General features: G+C 39.2%; 1 protein-coding gene across 3 annotated transcripts in view; it reads right to left on the bottom strand.

Moving 5' to 3' along the window:
- Positions 1–21,349, bottom strand: part of SRGAP1 (SLIT-ROBO Rho GTPase activating protein 1) — a 145,369-nt gene that overhangs the window by 11,855 nt on the left and 112,165 nt on the right. For 2 of the 3 annotated variants that reach the window (XM_014888581.2, XM_088165657.1), the window contains exons 12-18: positions 21,016–21,049; positions 17,810–17,870; positions 17,566–17,643; positions 15,928–16,062; positions 6,614–6,719; positions 3,158–3,382; positions 2,007–2,086 (exon numbers count right to left, since the gene is read on the bottom strand). In XM_014888581.2, the coding sequence (XP_014744067.1) occupies positions 2,007–2,086; positions 3,158–3,382; positions 6,614–6,719; positions 15,928–16,062; positions 17,566–17,643; positions 17,810–17,870; positions 21,016–21,049 (719 nt within the window). The remainder of the gene's footprint in view (positions 1–2,006; positions 2,087–3,157; positions 3,383–6,613; positions 6,720–15,927; positions 16,063–17,565; positions 17,644–17,809; positions 17,871–21,015; positions 21,050–21,349) is intronic. The other variant, XM_014888580.2, reaches the window with a different exon arrangement.

Consider the following 21,349-nt stretch of genomic DNA (forward strand, 5'->3'; position numbering starts at 1 on the left):
TTTTGGCACTGAATTAATTAAAAAGGTGTGATGAGGCAACTAAAATTAACTACTGGGTGATCTGGTGAACAAAAACCCATGTCTTGAGCAGATAAATCTTTTAACAGAACTTTGTCCTGTTGACGGGTATTCTCTTCAGGATTTGTCTTCCCCAGTGACACAGTCACAACACAAGTAATACTATGACAGGAATGTAAAACTGGTGTAACAACGCAGTGGTGGAGTAGAGCCCATGATGATCGAGGCACAAAAGATGCATCATGCGATGCCACAGTCCAGCTCCTCTGTATCCTGCTGATGTTTTCATCTTTCCTAGGCATGGCTCTGAAGTAACTGCTTTTGATGGCTGTTGAAAAGCTGCACTTCTTCTCCATGTCCACTTGTGTCTTTGTCTCTTAGTTTGGTCATGGGACCCTGAAGTTGGCCCCAACATATTGAAACTGGTGTGTCATCTACACTTCATTTGTGCTCTAAATGAGGGACAGGTAGACTTCCTCAGCTTCCACTCTTGCTTCATATCTCCAGTGGAAGAAGTTCTTCTAAAGTATAGCTATACTGTCTTGGAAAAATAAGGTGCAATTATGAGTTTGTTCACACTGCTTAGAAGAGATGTGTTGTAGAAAGATAGTGGGTTTAGTTGTACAGAGCTGGTCAAGAGGAACCCATGCACAGCCTGTCTCATAGAGCTGCTGATCCTCCCTGCTGCACAGGCATGGCTATACACCCAGGCAGAAGACCAAGATTTCTCTCCTACTCTCAGTTTCTCCCCCTTCTGTAATGTCTGCCCATCCAAATGTCCCTCCTCTCCAAACAGCTGCAGTGACAGACTGCCTGCCCCTCGTCACCTTGGCAAAGGGGAAGAGACAGACAGGAAGAGACAGACAATCTGTCACTGACAGCTTGTGTACGTGACAAAGCAGACGGGTACAGCCAGAGTGGAACTATTGTTTACTTTGCTCTGTGTGCAACGGGACCAGTGTAGCCAGGTTTCCTATACATACACCTTCCGGTTTCCCTTCCCTGCAGTATCCCTTACGACATTATTAAAAAAAACCAACCAAACAACAAATCCTTTTCTGTTGTAGCTCTTTTCCTCCCCTTTCCTCTGCTCTGTCTTTTCCTTGGTCCACACATCCTCTAAAAGGGACAAGGGGAAGCTTTTGTTTCTACTGCTGCTAAGTGCATGTGTGCTGGTTGCTCTGTCTGGGTTGCCTGCTGGCCAGACAGGCAGCAAGCTCACACTGCTACTCTTCTCTACATGGAGTGCTGTTTTGAATCCTTCATCTCTAATGGGCTACTAATCCTCACAAAAATAGTAGTTATGTAACAATTTTAAGAATCTTTTTCAATCTGTTAAATTTGCTTGAAACTTGGCAGAAGTTACTGTAAGTGACATCTGAAGGATGGTCGAACTGTCACAGTTAAATACACATTTTTTACCTGGATAAAAAGAATAAATATAGTAGAGTTGCATCATTTTTTTCATGAATACCTCTCATACCCAGAAGTATATGTGATTGATATTTACAGAGAATTATTAGTGTTCAAAAGTTTCACTGTGATGGGTACACATATATTTTTCAGTTGTTATAAGTACTTTAGAGAGAGCAGCTTTTAAATTCATATAAAAATAGAACCTGAAAGACAAATATCCTTTAGCTGCAATGTTTAAAGGCACACTTTTGAAAAGTTTAGATTTTGTAGACAAAAGAGTAACTAAAAATGTAACATTATGTCAGAATATAATATGTGCTGACTGAAATAGTTTCTCTCTTGCCCTTCCTGTGACTGGGCAAATCAGGAGAGAACAAGGAAACAGCTGGTCAAACACAGATGAATCAAGAGTGCAAAAGCACATAAACAGAGATTAAAGATTTGCTACAGAACACCAGGACTGAAATTTCCTTCTTTCAAATAAGACACAATTAGGAAAGGAAGAAGGTCTCCTGCCTGGCACACCTGTAGAACCTACTACCATCAAAGGCACAGTAAAGTAATAGACTCACCGTCCTCACTGGTGTGGGGCTCTGTACTGGCATCCTGGTCCACCTCCTCTAGAGTACCATGTTCACTGTATGGGCTGTCACTGCAGGCAAGCAGAAGGTTGAGCAGAGAGACGAACCATATATATCAAAAATATGCCACCTCCATGAGATTATTTAAAATTATTCTTAAATGTTACAAAGTTATGTGCAACATAATTATCTTAGTGTTCTATGAATACATAATTAATAAAGAAGCCCATATACATTTCCTTGAAACAAAATTCAGACATTAAGAAGCCCTCAGAACATTTGATTCCTTTATAAATAAAAAGTCCGTGCATTTGCTGTCAAGGGAGTGTCCTGGTTTTGGCTGGAATAGAGTTAATTTTCTTCCAAGTAGCTGGTAGAGTGCTGTGTTTTGTATTTAGGATGAGAATAATGTTGATAATACATTGATGTTTTAGTTGCTCCTGAGCAGAGTTTACACTGAACATCCCAATACGCTTGCAAGTAGACTGGGGGGCACAAGAAGCTGGAAGGAGACGTAGCCAGGACATCTGACCCCAAACAACCAAATGAATATTCCAGATCACATGGTGTCATACTCAGTATATAAACTTGAGAGAAAGCTGGTCAGGGGCTGCTGCCTGGCCACTGGCTGGGCACCTGTCAGTGAAGATGAGCAACTGCACTGTGTATCTTGTTTTGCATATTCTAATTATTGTTATTTGCCCTTTCTTTTCTGTCATATTAAATTGTATTCATTTCAACACATGAATTTTACTTTTTTTTTCCCAATTCTCTTCCCCATCCCACTGTGGGGAGAGTGAGTGAATGGCTGTGTGGTATTTTGCTACCTGCCCAGTTAAAGCACAACAAAGAATAAAAGCAGGCATCATAAGCGGAAATTTTATAAGGTGATTCACAGTCAAAGAAACATTTTCCTACACCTGCCTGTGTGCTCTGTATACCTAGAATTCTATCTCTGGCTGAACACAAAGCAGCTTCCTCCACAAAATGTTATAGGAAATATCATCATAATTGCCTTTGCTTCACCTATTTATACTTAACACTTTACTGTGTGGACCTAAATGCTCTTCTCATTTATCTTCATACTTCTAACCAGCCTAATGATTTTGTTTAGAACACAGAAGGATAATATTCTGACTTACCAATAGTCATCTCCAGCCATGCATTTTTCGTACACTGGTCCATCAAGTTCTTTCACATCTGGAAAAATAGCCTCATGATGGATGATGATAGTTTTGATTATCTCATTCACGTGTGCCTGACAAGACACCTGGTCTTGTATGTCTGGAACAGGCATCAGGGTTGGCCCAAAACAAATGGCCAAGTTGTATGGATCCATCATGTTTTCATCACTGTACTGTGAAAGGCTGTTATAACAGAAAAATCAAGAAAAATTGACTTTTCCATGGTGACTAATCTTATTCTGAAAACTGTAGAAAACTTTTTTTAATCACAACTTAGGATATTTCCTGTTAGGATGTTTCCTGTTTGACAATCACACATGAAGTAATGGAACTAAAAAACATTTCTTCAATAGGTTATATAGACTATAAAGTGAGTTTATACCACATATATATTTATGCATATGTATGTGTTCCCAAGCTGCCACATTGAGTGTATACTGACTTAATGGCCTAACATCAACTGCTGCTGCTTCTATCTCACGAGTGAACTGGATGTAAAGTGGATAAACATTTCTCATTGAATCTTATTGCATCTCTTTGAAAGCTGGCTACACAACCACGATGAATTTTTTTCTGAAGGCAATTAAGTTCCTGGATCTTGCAAAGGCTCTTGTGACTTTTGGTTTCTGTTTTTACCATACAGCTTAAAATTCCTAAGCACCTTGCCTTCTGCCCACAAACTCCCACAATAACTTATGGAAATGTCCAAACAAAAGGCTTTCATTGTTCTTATGAATCAACTTTTGCAAGCTCTCCTTTCTTCCAGAAAATGCAATGTCACTAGTTTACAATTTTGAATGAGAAGATGCTATCTATTCCCTTGTTTAAAAGCATTGGCATTTTTGCTGGAAAAGCTGGCTTTTGAATGGTTCCATGTGGGGCCAGTCAAGCAGAACCTGAAGTGCTGGGATGTCCTATACTGTGCTGTCCTGCACTCTGAAGCAGCATAGGAATTCTGATGTCTGGTTGTGTTCAAATACAAAACCATTCTCCCTCTAGAAAGGGAAGAGAGTATTTTCCACATATAAACAATACATATGCATGGCAAACATTCTAAATTACTACTTTCATAACTACTTTTTAAAATTAATCATGTTCGCCCCTTTCTTATGCCATGATTTACTATCCTGTCCTGTGTGTTAATTGGAGACATCTTGTTCTTCTGATTTATCAGGTGGTTCAGACCTCATAAATGCAAAACTGTAAAAAAAGATTGTAACTATCATCATGAAATGTGAAGTTCTGCTGATGGCTGTTAATATGCAGTGCTCCTCAGGGCTCAATAGCAAGGCTGGTGCTGTTTAGCATCTCAATGAAAGACCTAGACAAAGGGATGGAGTGCACGCTCAGCCAACTTACAGATGACACCACGCTGGGAAGGGGGCAGTAAATGTGCCAAAGGTCAGACACAGGGCTACCATTTAGAAGGACCTTGACAAGATGGAGAAATGGAGAAATGGGAATTCAATCAAGTTCAACAAGGATGAATGCAAAGTCCTGCTCATGGGATGGAAGTTGTTCCACGGCATTTGTGGCTGTATTAGGAAGAGAAAAGCCAGCAGGTTAAGGGAATTAATTATTCCTTTCCCAACTGGTACTTGTGAAGTTGCACATGAGTGTCTGTGGCTAGCTTTGAGAGACTGACAAACTGGTACAAGCCCAGGAAAGGACTACTATGGAGACGGCTGGGGAGGTGAAGCATATGAATTATAATCTAAAGCAGAGACCACTGGGTTTGTTCAGCCTTTAGACAAGAAGGTTACTGGAGAATTTAGGTACAACCTCCTACTATATATAAAATTATTAACAAGAGCAAGACAGACACAGGTGCAAATAGGTGAGAGGCAATAGACACAGCAAGGGATATTCCAATGAAAGCAGGAAACAATTTCTTTACTGTAAGAGTGACCAAGTACTGGGACTGACTGCCTGGAGAGGCTGTGGAGTTGCTGCCCTTTGAGGTTCTTGACGGCAAATGCCTTGAGCAACTTGATCTAACTTTGGAGCTTTGAGTGGGAGGCTACATCAGGTTAGGTCTGCCATGAGACCTGATGATTTCATGTGGCCAAGCAGGCATAACTGCATATGCAAAAAGTAGAATGGGATTTGTAGGAAGTCAAATAATGGGAATACATTTCCTGTGGATGCATCAGGAGCAATTTGGAGGCAGTAAGGTATTTAATCTGCTTTCCAAACTGCATTCCTGTGAAGAGCACAGATGTAGCTAACATGACCACATAACAAGTACAACTCCATAAAGCTCTGGTTCATCTGTATGTCTCTGCAGAGGAGAAGCTGTGATGTGAGCTTTTAAGACATTTACATGGTGTCATTTCTGGGGGAAGGATTCAGTTTCAAAGAATGGTTATTTTCATAAAACTTTAGATGTCTGCCCCTCTCTTACATACTGCTTGAGAGTGGTTCAGAAATTGCTAGAATAAAGGAAACAGGAACAGCTGTGACTACAGGCATGAACAAATAACCTGGCTGCAAAAGACCCGGTTTCTATAGGAACAGACAGGCTGGATGAAATGGGGAAGGTCACAAAGACAGAATGAATCAGCAAAGGGCAAATTTAGGAAAAAAGAGGAAAAAGGTGATATGAAAACAGATATAACAGGAAACAGACAAATTGACAGTAGAAAGAGAAAAGTTAGAATCAGGGCAAAGTGCACATAAGCAAAATTTTCTGTGAAACCGTTGGGGTCAGCAAAACCAGAGAGGGCCATGAAGGACTGGAGGAAAAAACACAGTTCAATTGCCCAACCTGTCTTTTATTTACACTTACAGAAAGAAGTTTTTTCTGGGATCATGAAGACATGAACACCACTTCCCGCTCACACAACCTTCCTTCCAGCCTGTGTTTGCAATGTGAGAACCAAACTACTGTACATCAAAGCATACACAGGGGATGTGTCTTCTCTATATTCATACCCCTATTATCAGAAAACAGAAGCAGCAAGACAAAGTGTCACCCTGGCAGTGCCTAGCATCAAACAGATAGCTTGTAGTGCCTGTGCTGCTTAAATATATTTGGGTTTTTTTCCCATCAGGAGAAATCAGGAGATAAGGAAAAGAAATGCATTTTTAAATTGCATAAAGTAGTTTTAATGTAGCTACAGTCTTGTATTTATTATTTTTCCTATTGGCTTATTTTGCTGCCAGCTTTAATGCTGTAGACTGCACTCCCCATTTCAGACAACACTTTAATCTGTCTTGTTCAATTTTGGACAAATGGAATTTTAACTTGAATAGAATCCAGCGTTTTCATTCTATTTTCACTGCCAATTAGAAGTTCATCTTTTGTGTTAAATGGAGCTTAAATGTGAATTCTATATGAGTATGAGCAAACCCAAGGAATTTCAATAGCAGCAAAAGAAGGCAGATAAAGATGCAGTACCAGTAAGTACTTACTGATTGAGGAAGGCGAAGAGGTATCTCATCACTATAAGGACCGACCTGGGCAAAGTAAGGAGGAGTTTGCGGATGTGAAGAGCCCTCTCATAGAGATTGTCTATTCCTGCAAACAGATGAAAGTATTTTATGCTCCCTTGTATATGATTGTCTAAAAGAGCATTCAGTCAATTTACTCAGTTTACTTTGAATCTTTATCATCACATGCCTCTAGTCAGTATTGTCTAATTTTGGCCTGTTAGAAAAAATGAGATCTAGAAGTTCATCTTCTTCTCATTAAAACAACACAGCTTAAAAATAACAGTTTATAAAGAAGATACAAATCTGCCTAAGTCAAACGCTGGTCACTTGCTGAGCTTGACAGCTCACAAAACCAGTACATCAATAACGTGAAGGAACCAAGGAAAGATGTTGGCCATACCTTTCAAATACAGATGCATTTTCTTTATTTGAATGTTCACAACAGATATATAATCACTTAGCTTCTTTAGAGCTGTAACTCTCTTAGTGGCAAAATAGGCAAAAAAGGCCTTAATTTTTTTGGTATGGAGCCAAGAAACCCAAAGATTGCATTTTTCTCAAATGCTTTTATAGCAGTCCATGAAAATTCTTCTCAAGTGGGAAAAATCATCTGATAAAAGCATCAGTTCCTAATGTCTTCTAACAAGGATGCACTATCTTCTATGTTGGTCAGAAAAACTATGTGGCTGCAAGTGGAGCAATGAAGGGATAAAAGCTTGAACTGTTTTTCAGAATAAGCAGTATCTCAATTTTTAACTCAGTGTTTTTTCTGAGTCCACAGCAAATGACACTGTTGGAAACAACCTCAAATTTCAGTAATGCTTTTTAAGTGAGCCAAGAAAGTATGCTGCAATTAACAACTTCTAGGGGAAATCTTAGCAGACTAAGATGAGAAATCCTGCCCAGTGGCACTAAACATCAGAGTTGCTGCAAAAGGACAACAGTCTACCACTGCTTGCATAAAGGAAGTCCATTTGGATTATGGTATCTATTGCAGGAGCAGAATAGCAAAACTTTGGCAGGAAGTAAAAATGTATTCCCCAGCAGAGACCCTGAAGGCTGGACAGTGTCCCTGGGGAGCTGCTGCAGAGCTAGTAGGAGAAAGGACTGTTGACAAGCTGTGCAATTGATGACCTAATGAGTCACTCTGAACCCAAACACTAGCTGGAAATCAGTTCAAGCCGTCTCAAGTGGAGCATAGGACCTGAAACTTATTTTTATGTTTCTTGTAAACATGGATTGCATGAGTCAAGAAGTATTTCTGGTTACTGGTTAAGAACTGGTGTCCATGGCAGGGACATCGTAAGTCTGGGAGCTGCCTGCACAGTGAGGATCCACAGAGCAACTACAGCTCTCCTTTCCCATCCCAATACATCTTCCAACATTCCTACTTCAGCAGCACTGTGTGCTGCATGTGGGAAGCTGGAGTGGAGTTTTGATGCAACACCAGGACTTGCCTTCTGCATTACAGCCTTTCCTGGCTAATGCCTTGTGCTACAGTCCTGCCTTCTCCAGATAATTCTGGAGACTGGCCCTGGGCCAGGTTCAGTCATTGGTGACTTCAAATCTGACCTGAGAAATGCACTGGGCTGGGACCCAAAGTGGGCTCAGCAGCTCCTTCCAGCAGTGTGTTGCCTGTATGGCAGCATTAGCTCTATCTAAACTAGAGAGCTAAACCAGGATGGGGCATACTGGCAGGCAACTACGACTCAGTAGTTATCACACTCTCCAGTGTCCTTGTGGACCCTGCTGACTACAATTCTTCCAAGCAATTCCTAGACAAGCTTGACAGGATGCATGAGTCAGGAACCAGTCCCAGTAGGCAGCGCAGAGATGGCAGAGTAGGTACAGAGGTTCTGGCTGTGTAATCATGTGTTGAACTATCCCAGCTGTCCTACCAGGAGCATGATCAATACTAAGTACTAGAAGTGACCTGAACTACATGCTGAAGCATGCCATACATGCCATACAAGCCATGCATGCTTGAATGAGACGTGTGTGTTTCCAGTACTTTCCTGGTAACCCAGTTTCCATTGAAAGTCCCTTTATTGAAAATCCAAACTACTGTCAAGTGGTAAATTTATGTGCTTTCCACATTATTTCAAGAGGCTCTTATTTCCCAGCACTGATTTGGTTTAAAGGAGCTAGGTAATGATGTAATGTGTTTGCATGTTGCTTTTAAATGTGGAGCTGAATTTCATCATTGCTTGAGTGCATGCAGTACATGAGTGTTTGGGTACTCAGGAAAGATGGAATTAATACAGAGCTATCTTTTTACATGCAAGCAAAAAGAATTTGCAGCTCTGCTGCTTCCCATGCAGAGAAAAGCTAAAGCACTGCTTTGCCTCCATTGGCTTTGCTAAAGAGAGCCTCAGGGCAGAAGGGCCATCCAACCTATGACCCAGTTGCTGCAAGCTCAATGCTGGAGAAAGCTGGACACGTCTCCCCTCTCACAGTACTTCTGTTGGAGATGCTTTTTTCATTACTCTGATTTTTTTTTACCTGAATGCCTGGTAGGGCATTACCCATTTCTCAGCTAAGAAAACAGAAGTGCTTGATATCACATGATTTGTCCTAGTAAGGCAATTTAAGTGCTGAGCTGAACTAGAAATCAAGAGATTTGAAAACTGGTTTATTACTCTAATGATATGATGAGATTCATATTCCCAAAGATAAGCAAGAGGACAAGCCTCTGGCAAGGCCAAATACACTGAGAACTAATGTATTTTTTCTGACTGTGGAGAGAGACAGGGAAGAGAGATCTCTATGAAGGACACGGGAATATCAACTACAAATCAAGACTAATGTCAAGTAAATATCATACAGTGAAATGGTTATTACTTTCCAGTTTCCAGTTTTCAGAGCAAAGCAAAACTTTTGAAGCTCTGGTCTGACAGATCTGCCTACCAGACCCATCTCTGCCATGGGGATCAAACCCACAAGCAGGAGAGCTTCCTGTCAGCAAAATGAGCAGCTGTTTGGTGTGGCAACACTGTGCTTCTATCAAAGCAGAGCACAGGAGATACTTGTAGGGTGAAACAAGAGGAGGGGAAGGAGCCATCTTCTGGAGTTCCATGACTGTAGCACTTTGTAGAAGAGCCAGGCACCTGAGCCCAGAACTATTAATGTATTTTCATCAGACAAGAGTGGAAGGAAGTATCCTAATAATACAAGGAATTTGATCTTCTGTGTATCCATAGTACTATCTAAGTTTCTGAGGTGTTTTGGATCTAAGAAGCCTCCACCAGTTACTACAAAAAAATGAAAAACAGAGAGCTCAGAGGTCATTTAAATCTACAGTCTTAGCCTCTGACTTCACTTTAATCCCCTCTGAGAGATGTCTGTTCAACTTGTTCATAAAATCCTCCAAAAAGGCAGATCACAAGCTCCACAAGAAAATCTGTTGAGGTGCATTGCTCTTGGAAAAATATTTTATTTACTGATCTCACATGGACTTACTCTGCAAATGCTCCATGTCCTTGATCTGGATGAACGAATCCAGATGAAATTAATGTCATTGCATGTATTTATCAGCCAGCTGCCTCTCTGTCAGCCACACACTAAGGACTGGCTCTCAATCATATCAGATAGACATAAATCCTAGGCACTCAAGTCTTGAAAAGTGTGATCTTCAATCTCCAAGAACACTGGAACCTCTTCTGGAGAGGCACTGTCACCTTCACTTACTGCAGAGACATACTGAAACAATGAATCTCTACTTTTCTCTTCCAGGAGAAATAACAGTTTTAACCACCTAGTCACTCACAATGAGGTTTTTGCAAAGGTAACTCTAAAGTGAAACAGATCAGAAGTGAAAAATCTACCACAGAAGAGTAAAGGAAACCTGAGAGGGGAGAAAACACAATTACTAACAGGAGCCCCTAAATACAGATAAACAAAAATGAAATTAGAAATGAAAACAGGGGTATATTCATCCCAAATAACATTAGGAAAATGTAAATTAAAATTTAATTAAACAATAACTCTGAGGCAGCGGAGCATGTAAAAGGCAATATACTCAAATATATCGATGCAGTGATGCAGAACACAAGTCTTTTGCAAGAAAGCAATTGCTGGTGGTTCCAAAGTATTTTGGGCCAATTGGATACTACTCTGGTTTTTTAATTTAAAGAAGTAAATGAAGCATTGTACTTGGTCGTACACATAGCCTCTCCTGCACTGGAGGTGAGACATGGTTATCCAGCTGAAAAGGTTCAGCCTGGGAGCAGGCAGAGCTTAGAAACATCAGTTCTGGATTGTGAATGTTCAACCAGTCTCTCTTAAGAGCCAGCGTCCAGGGGTCAATCTCAGTACGAACAATATGATTGCAAACATTTGGCAAAGGGAAGATATTATTGATCAAAACATATGGAAGGAGAAACCTGGTGTCAGCAACTAATGAATTGTGTTACAATTATCATCCAGTGCTGTGCAAGGTTAGCATATTTCGCTAGCAATGGTAGCGCAAAGGAGGAAGCAAACAATGGCAATGTAAGATACCTCTCTACATTAGGACCAGAGCTTTGAAGGATAAAATCCAATGGAATATCTCTTTGGGGGGGAGTTACTTGCTATTTCCACTTGATGTGGTGCCTACTAGTAACAGAGTGAATGCCTAATGCATATTTTACACACTTTGTGAATGTCAAATGGGACTGAGTGACAATTGCAGATGCAATTTTTATGGTCAATTTGCAGCTGACAAGTTATCTACATGAATATGTATTAGTGCTGAAGTTAACAATTTTGTGCCCCTTTTCATTTTGGTAGATGAGTCCGATCCAGCTCAAAGATATGTATATACTAACTCAGCAATGCCACTTACAGCTCTTTCAGATCTATTTAAAAAGGCATTACAGAAGGACAAACACAGCAGTCTCCACTGTCATTTAGGAAAGAAAACATTTCCCATATTGTTGAAATTTCTCCACGGAGAGTTGACAATTCAGAGCAGTTTTTTTATTTTTAAGTAACGGGCAATAGTCTGGAAAAGCAGAAAAATAATTTGCTTTCATGACATTTATGTCTTTAGGTAAACATGCACTGCTGGTGGCAAGGGACTAAAATGATAAAAATCAGAAGGAAAAAAGATGTAGGTTTTCATTCATCTTGCCATTTTTGTCTATGAAATTTAAAGCAAGGGAGATGAAACCATGAAGAACTAATGCTCTGAGCAGACATTAGGCAGTCTGAATAGCTAAGGTGTGCCTGTTGCTGCATGGCACAGCTATCTATGTAAATGTGGACTTAAGTAAGTCATGTATGTAAGAGCTCACATCAGGACAAACTGCAGTCCCCCAGTGAATTACAGTCAGCCTTACTGAGCTCAGCTACTGCACTTTCTGCCTCCATATAGCTCCTGTTACAAATACTTTTCTTGTCTTTGGCCCAATCTATTTCTACAAAGGGGGAGAAATAAGCGCACTGCGACTCTCCTCCTTCCCACCCCAACCTTGGATTGTCCTCTGGATTACAGAATGCTGCTAGGACCAAGAGTAGTCACTCCTTAAGATGAGAATAAACAATTATGGTTCATAATCAGATGGATTCTTTATGTTCTGTTCTACCTTTCATGCTTGCTCTAGCCCAGCACATGGAACTTGGCCCAAATTTTATCTAAATTAGATCATAAGCCCAAATAAAATAACACTGTTCTCATGAGTGTAATTAATACAAATTGCCATAAAAATCACAGTAATTTCACATTGTTTCCCCTATATTTACAACATGGAAAGCATTAACTCACAAAGCTCTATTTCATTTGGAAATATATGCATAAATGTAAAGGAATTTCTCGGTGGCTGAGGAAAGGTTCATTTTGCAGCTGTAGCCTCAATTATGCCTGACATCCATAACTAAATACTTGAGTTTCAAGGCTTTTTTCACTGGCAACATTACATTTCCACATAAAATGTGTGACATTCTGCCCTTTTACAGTTTTATGTGAACATTAACGTTACAAATTTGCTTTCTCCCTCTCCCCTTCTGTAACAGTTTCTGCCAACGATTAAGAAAACACACTGACATTTATCTTGAAAAACTATTTGAAAAGAATGTTTATTCCTTTCCCCACTGTTTTTCAGATTATGAATGCAATATGAATTAAGAGTATTTAAAAATGCTTAATTAAACATGTGAAAGTTTTCTAAATTTTATGTATCAATTGTGATCTAAAGAAACTACAGTAACTTAAGTTCTCACAGAGAAAGGGAGTCTGGCCCTGCTCCCATTAGTAGGAAGACCAAGATACATGTGAGGCCAGAAAAAAGCCTAATGGAGTTATGACTGATTCAAAGTCTGAAATGAAAGAGAAATTGTGCCTAGACGTTTCTCCTTTTTGCAAGATACCCAGAGTTAAGGTTAAAATATAGCAATGGAAATGGTGTTTCAGACCCACAATCTATGGACAGTATGTACCATGTAGGTGTAACACAGTGTATTTTGAAATGCTGGTTTATTTTGGGCTTTTTTTTCCTCACAAAGCATTCTTATTCCTTGGAAGTGGTGCACCATTTAACAAAGCACATAGAATAGTATACAGCTGTAAAAAACTCCACCTCGGGCTTCTCAGATAACCAGAAGATGCAGCCACACATCCCCTTGTTTTCAGCATATGGTTCTGGGACTGGTTCTGGGTGCAAGGCACAAGAGCTGTTTCTTTCCTCATATTTCATTCAAACTCCCCCGCACTGTGACAACACAAAGCAAACTCACCCCGGTGTGCTCAAAGAGAAAACCCCCTTTGTCCCACCTTCATCCACATGCAACTCTCCTCCCTGTGCTGAAGGCATTGATATGCCATTTCAGCATGCCCATAACGATAATCTTATGAAAACCAAACCAAACAACAAAACCATCCTCCGCAAGCTTCTCCCAAAGAAGATCTATAAGAAAATAGATCTCAGACAACAGCATTAGCAGAAGTCAAAGCTAGCAGAACTACTCAGTCATTAAATCATGTTTTGACAAACTGTCACAGAGATGACAATCTAGATACATGAACACTCAGAGAACACTCAGTCTAAACCAGGATCACATGGCAACACCTCTTTCTCAATAAACATTTAAAAATGTTGTTGTGAAAAGCAATGACTTTGTTCCAGACTATTGTTGTTACTGATTTCAGTTCTGCTGAATGATACCATTATTTAAATAAAAGGTTGCCAACCCTTTCACAAGAAAATAATTCATCGCCTTCTAGTAACATGGAACAGTTGGACATTCTTTATGGAAAACAAGATCTAGCACTAAGGATCTAGTATTCACAGCCATTTTTCTTGAAGTTCTTACCAATAAAATAAATACATTTTCCAGGATAGCTGAACTGAAACCCTCTCAGACAGTGATGCTCTGAAAGGCTGGTGAATCTCTCTTGCCTGTGCAGGTGCCACATCTGCTCAGTCCATTGAACTTCTCCTCTTTCCGTGTACCCCATTCCCTCTTCAACACTTTCAACAGTGAATGAGAACTCTGAAACCATCCACGCTCCTCTTCTTGGAACACATTTAAAAGGCTGTTTTGGGCAAGTATCTTTGCATCTCCTGAGCATTCACTTGTATAATCTCTGTAAACTGAGCTCTCATTCATGGTATTTTACAATTTAGTTTACAATTGGATTTAAAACTCTTCAACAGAGAAGACTGCAGTAACATCTTCACACGTAAGAACCACCATTCATATTTTTCTTAATGCTTAGTCAAAATAATGTGGACATAAAGAGATCAAATGGGCAGAATCTGACAGCAGAAACTTTGAGAAAGAAAAATAGTAAAAAGAAAGAAAAAGTGATTATTCATTTGAACAGCTTACCCAAGAATGTAATAGATTTTCTACCAATCAAAGCCACTAAATCAACAAATTTTTCCAGCAGATATGCTTTGATTCATTCAGAAGTTTATGGAAACCGGTGCAGGGTTATTACATAAAATTCTATCATCCCTGTCATGCAGAAGATCACTCAGTCAAAATGATCCTTTTTTAGATTTCAATTTCTATGACTTGCAGAGATTTTCTGGGCTGGGGCACTGCAGTCAGTTAAAGCTGAACTGAAGCAGAACCAGCACTATGCTTCCTAAAAAGACACTGCCCCCCCCAGCATCAGGGATCACACTCCTAAACTATGGTTTTCAGGTCTTTAGGACTCCTCAGTGCCACCAAGTCTGTAAATAGCAACAGTTGCAGAAGATTCTGCAAAAAAATATGAAACACAAAACACTGCACATAGATGTGGTCACAGTGATCCACGAATTTGTAACCTCCAGGAGGAGTTACTGCAATCCTCCCGCTGTGGGAAGCAAACCACACACACTGCGTCCCCCAAATAGGGAGCTAAAAACCACATCTGATTGCCAGCCTGGGACACTGTGCACCCATCAGTTGGTGGCCCTGCCTGATGGGCTGAGGCCTCTGCCAAAATAACTGTTTGGAGAGCCTGACCTAATTAATATCCCAAAGGACTGGCTCTCATTACCTGTGAAACTGCTTCTTTCTTCATTCAGTTGAAGGAGGCAAGTTATAAAGGAAGGGTAGAAAGCAAATTCTTCCTCAAAGCTAGCTCCTCTGACCACTGTGCCCATAGGGAACAGCAACTCTACTGATGGCTGGGTTGGCCTCACCTCTCAACACCTGCAGGGGTCAGTGAACTGGAAGAGGTTTTGCACATGTCAGAGCAATTCACTCATTCACTGACAACTTTTCAAATTACTACAACCTCTCTGTTTCTGGCCATGAGCACCAGCAGTGCACAAATCACGCATCCCATTACAACTTGTGTGTGTGAAGGCAGAGCAGGCTCTCCTGCAGACAACACTCAGCTGTTCCCCTCCATCCTTGCAACCAAGAGTTTTTTGTGTTGGATCGGTGGTTTTCAGCTGAGCACAATAAAGGTCCAGAATCATACAATGTTGAGCAGTTAGTTACTTATTCACCAGTGCTGACCACAAGATGTGGGACATGAAAACCTTGGAAAGTAACACAATCTGTTTGCATGTCCATGACTTCATTCGCTTCTGTCTGCCTCAGTGCACAGAGGAAAATAATAATGCATTTAAATTTAACTATGCCTTGTATACTAAAAGATATTCTTCCTGCCCTCTTAAACAAAGAATTGTACTGTATATTAATGGAAAAAGGGAACAACCACAGCTGTGAGTATGACTAACAACTGAGCCAGACTGCTACACCCAGCAAATAAATAATCTCAGGAAAATCTGTGAAGTCAGCTTTTTTTTCAGGCTACTACTGTGTAGCTGAAAGTAAAATTCTATTGAGAAAAAACAGAAATTTCTACTTACTGATACAAGAAATAAGATCATTAAATCTTTCCTTAGGAAAGACAGGATTTTCCAGCCCTCGGAAATAGAGCTTCAGTACTCCAGCAACTGAGTTAATGTCATGGTTACTTTGGTCATCTGCCAAAGGATTTTCACCTTAAAAAGTAAATAAAGTGAATGAAACACACATCCAGGAGCATTCTTGCATGGAACATTTTTGAGTGACATTTTCGGTGGTTTTTGTTTTTAGTGTGTGGGAGTTGGCAATGCAAGCATTCAAGTAAGATAATAAACACTGATTTAGAAATCCCAGGCTATGATTAAACTAAAAAAAGGCAGCCTAAATAAAGATTCCTTAAAATTACATAATCTAGTGATCTCTCAGGTCCTGAACTTCCAGCTAGGTATTTATGGACATGTTGTGATTTACAGTTAGTAAAATAAAAAAGCCAAATGCTCTTAATTGAAGAGAGTTTTGCAGACTTTTCTTTGGAGCCCTACATAAAACAAATGGAGTTAGATCACTCATTGAATTGAAAAGGTGTCTTCATTCTAAAAGGTTAAAACATCAGGAATACATGCAACCGTTTTGTTGAAAACGTAACCAAAACCTCAGCCATGACTGCACTATTTTATTTATGTAATTTTAAAGGTTTAATCTTTATTTTGAAACACTTTATGTATGGATCTTAAAGGAAAACACTACCTAGAAGGAGGAGTTAAGAATAAGCAGATATAAAAGCTGCAGAATGGAGGGATGTGGATTCACTCAGTTAGTGAAAACAGCTGCTTTATGTATCGTGTCAAAGAAAAGATCAGGTTTAACAAGACATATATAACTAATACCGGGGAGCAAAACCTTGCATATTTTTTCATGGTTTTAGTCACAAAACTTCTTGCTACAAGGGTTTTGTCATTAGCAGATGATCTGCAGAAGTTTTAATTTTCTGTAGAAATTAAAACAACCCAGCTTTTAAGACTCAAGAAAAAAGGAATGTAAGACTTAAAAAAATTGTAACGAAGATTGCTTTAACACAGTTGGAGGATGGCTGGGTCCTAGCAGAGCAATCGTAGGCTGGGTGTTGCAAGCGACTGATATTGAAAAAGCTGGTTTTACTTCCCGGCATTTTTCATTTAATTCCTCCTCTGGGGCTGAAGTTTCCTTTGGGAATTAAAAATGGAATGACTCTTTTTTTCCCCCCCTATTTTCCTGGATCGTGATGCAACTTTAGGGAAGGAGCAGAAAGAGCACTTGTATTCCAGTCAATCAAACAACAGAACTTACAAATTTCATTAAGTAGTCTCTTGAATCAAATTAAACCCCTTACCTTTCTTATCTGAGGATCTTTAAAATAAAATATACAAAAACTATTATTTGCAATTTACCATTAACAAAAACCTAATGTTTACAGTTGATTGAAGAGTCATATGTCTTGTCTAAACAAAATGAGAAAAATCCTAGAGCTCCTAGGACATAATGGGGGGAAAACATGCACATGTCATCATTGTACTTCACGTTTAAGCACGTGATGGTGCAAAGTTTTAGGTGCAGTACACACAGTACAGATAATCTGACTAAACAGCCAACAAAATGATTAGAATTTAAAGATTTTAAAATGTCAGATATTAAGGTGCTCCAATAAATGAAAATCCAATTACCTCTCTCAAATGAATTTTTAATATCATTGACTTCCACCTGGGAACCGGACACTCTAAAAATTCCCTGATGCTGAAGACCTAGAGAAAAGAGAGAAAAGATGGGAGAGAGTTGTAAAAAAATAATTTATTTTTTAAGATACTTTGAATCTGTATTTTAAAAACAAAGCTGTAGTGCTAAATGAGTAATGTAAAAGATATACAAAAAAGGGCAATAATGAAATTACAGGTTTTTTTCAGAGCTTACCATATAAATTTATAAATCTGATACAGCTTTCCACAATAAGAGGAATGATTTGCCCTGAATCCTGCAAAAACAAGAGCAGAATGAGTGAGCTGCAGATCAGAAAGAGGAAACCTCCCTGCTATGACCTCCATGTGAAAATGCACTTTCTTGGTCAATCTAGATGGACACACAGTGATGGCAAAAAAACACCTAAGAAAAAATACCACTTCCAACAGAGTTCTCTCCCCATTCAGGAAGGGAGGAAAAAGAACAGGCAAAGAAAAGGATTATGGTTCTTAAAATTATTTAATCAGGAAAGTCAGTTCTCTACCTCTGTCACCGTATCTGTCTAACACTGTATGTTACATCTAAGCTCATGCATGCATTTTAGATTTTTGAAACAAAATTAGTTAAAGCAGTACATTTGCCTTTTAAAAATATTATTATAAAGAATAATAATTCGTGATGAAGATGATCCCTCTGCATCCATTTAACTGACCTTTCTCTTCCTGGTGAAGAAAATCCCACATGGATCTAATTACACAGGACCCAATTTCCCAGTGTAGGGTTTTTTGTTGTTTGGTAGGGTTCAGGTTTTTTTTTTGTAAGAAGAAGTTTATCACAATTTACAAGGCTTTTCTGGATTTTCTGGACTATCAGAAACATTCTTGGAGCAGAGCCACCAAATGACGTTGCATGGGATACCACAATGTCTCCCTCCTGATGGAGAGCACTGCTATGGGCTCTGCTGGTTTGTATGCCCTACCACGGGGCAGATTATGGCCTGGCAGGTTGTTTCTGGCTGCTCTAAATGGCTGATAATGCCTGGGTAGTGAATTGCAGCTACTTTGAGCTGAGCATGTGGTTCAGCTGCTTCGTCTCTACACATAAGGTTACTGGGAAAAGGAAGGTCACAGCCTGTATCTCTCCAACTGCCACTGGCAGAGCTCAGGAATCACAGCTCCTGATCTCAGCAGTGATACAGCAGTAAGTCTGGAGCTACATTTTCAGTTACACAAAAGTGTTTTAAAAAAGGGTAAAAAGCATTTGTGATGGGAGAGGAAGAAGATGACTATACACTAATTTTCAGTGAGTTGTCTTTTTCTTTTAAACTGCTTATTTTCCAAAAGAACCATTGGAAACCTTTTGTTTCTGCGCTTTAAGAAAGGGATATTTTAACCCAAGCACACTAGTGACCGCAAGTTATCAAATATAGATTAAAGACATAAATGATATGATTAAAAATTATTTGGAAAAGTTGGTCCTTATGCTGCAGAAATTACTGTTTCATAAATAATCTTAGAATTTCTTGTCTTGCAAGCTGTAATTTTTCTTACCAAATCAATTTCCAATATGCAAGTGTTCAGACAATTGACTAATTCATTTGGAAGTTTAATATAAAATCAATCTGAATTAGAAAATCATTAATTCAAAAGCAGCTTGTAACTTAGAACACACACTTTCTCTTACAAATTAGTACTTTGTTTTCATGCTAAGCTACACTAATGGGAAGTTTATTAAATAAGCTCAAGTTGAAAAAACAATTAAAAAAGTTTGAAAAATAACACACAGTAAGGCAATGAAACATTGCACTTCCTGAGGTAAACTAACCCCCTAATCTTACGTGTATTCTGCACTGTTTTAGTGGGGCTTACAAAAGACTGTTATCACAAATTATGCAATTTAAATTGTGGCTCATTTGTCTTCTAATTTAAAACCTAGCAAAGACTGGCTAGCCAACAACAGTAGTGATTGGATTAGCATTTCCTCTTTGACTTGTATCATGGTTTGGTAACAGCTAAATAAAAAACTCCTTGGAACAGGTCAGTTGTTAAACCCAGGAACATCGTCATCTTCACCAACACTGAGCAGCCTGGCTCTCCAGAAAAGCAAAGTATTATAATAAAATGCACAACATGCACCCACGTCTCCTGTTAGTACACTGGTTCATGCAAAGAATGTAAAGCCTAGGAAAAGACAGTGTTTGCAGTAAGAAATGACAAAAAAACCCCAAAACCCAAATCACTTTCATAACCTGGTTTTGGAGAATCTGTTCAGAACCACACAAAATGTTGTACTTAAGTAATAGCCTGAAATAATCTAAACTAACAATTTTGCCTTTTGGATCTAATCAAAGGAAAATAATTTGAAGTAACAATCTGTGTTGGTGAGTGTCAAGAACAGTGACCCTACTGCTACTGTGAATTTAATCTGATGTGTAGTCAGTGAATGTATGTTTGTGACTAGTTATAATTTCTTATGATGCAAAACTCTAACAAAAAGCAGTTTGGTGTGATACTGTATTTCACTAGCTATGCCTGTCAAAATGACTCATCCCTATCAAGAATGACATGGTCTTTGGGCAGAGATGCTGTCCTAAGGTAGCTCCCACATTAGCAAATTTGTCATAAGGCTACCAGCTTTTTTTACCTCTTCCCTTTTGAAAGACTAATTGTGTAGGACTCCCCACTTGCAAGTAAGCCCTGTCAGCCACACTGCCATATATTATAACCCTTTTCTCTGTGAGGGAAAATGATGATGGGTACCATTTCTTCTGATTTGCTTTGTCCTTCTTTAGCCTAGGGGCTTACATTGTGAGAATTTCTGCTTCCTTGCTTACTTTCACCCTTAAGCAAGAAACTGCTCATGAAACTCATCTATTTTCTTATGTGATGATTTCTCAAAGTCTTTGCATTTCACAGCACCTCCCATGTAACAATAAAAATAATAATAACGATTTTCCCGTTAGGTGCACTGAGGATGACTGAAAGCTTGACTCAAAGACAGCTAAATCAGTACAGTGCCACTGAGCACAGAATTTGTTCTGCAAAATGTTTGCCACTAGCTATACTGAACAAGAAAAAAAAATCCCTGAAACATTCAAATCCAATTCACAGAGCTTGCAGTCAAGAATTTTACTCACTGCATTTATAAATGTATTTTTACAAATTTTTAAAGATTTCTTTCCTGTAGCTGTGTCAGCTAGCATCCAGAGGCACCAACTGCGATACTGGCGGGTCCTTGAAAATACGTAAGAAAATATCCATCATTTAAGACTATAATCCCTCCAGAGTTCTGCTCTGGTTTAGTTTTGCCTGCTATATTTGTACACTCATTTCTTAATGCAAACTTCTCCCTCCAGGTCTTTGAAAGAACTTATTTTGAGCTAGGCAGAAATAGAACCCGAGAGTGAGGCAGAGCTGGTTCTCTTGTCACCAGAACCATACCTGATGTCTCGTGTGAGAGTTCCTTCGGCCTCGGCTAGAAGCATTATTAGAAATAAAAGTATGAGAAAGAAGAAGATAGTAAATACAGCAAAGATACAGGACCCAGAATAGCAGTGATCACAATTTCACACAATATAATAAATTCCTAAAGTCATAGGAAATCAAAATCTGGATACCAAACCCAGGGAAACACTGCTTCTCCACAGACTTTGAATACTAAATGTTGTGAAAATAGACAGCAGGAAACTGTGGTTAAGTTGTGGGATGCACCACTACATCCTATCTTCTACATGAAGCTAAGTTTCCTATTAAAAGCAGGCTGACAATACTATTC

This window comes from Sturnus vulgaris, chromosome 5 (genome assembly GCF_052056855.1).
Source record: "Sturnus vulgaris isolate bStuVul1 chromosome 5, bStuVul1.hap1, whole genome shotgun sequence".
In the NCBI taxonomy this organism is placed as follows: domain Eukaryota; kingdom Metazoa; phylum Chordata; class Aves; order Passeriformes; family Sturnidae; genus Sturnus; species Sturnus vulgaris.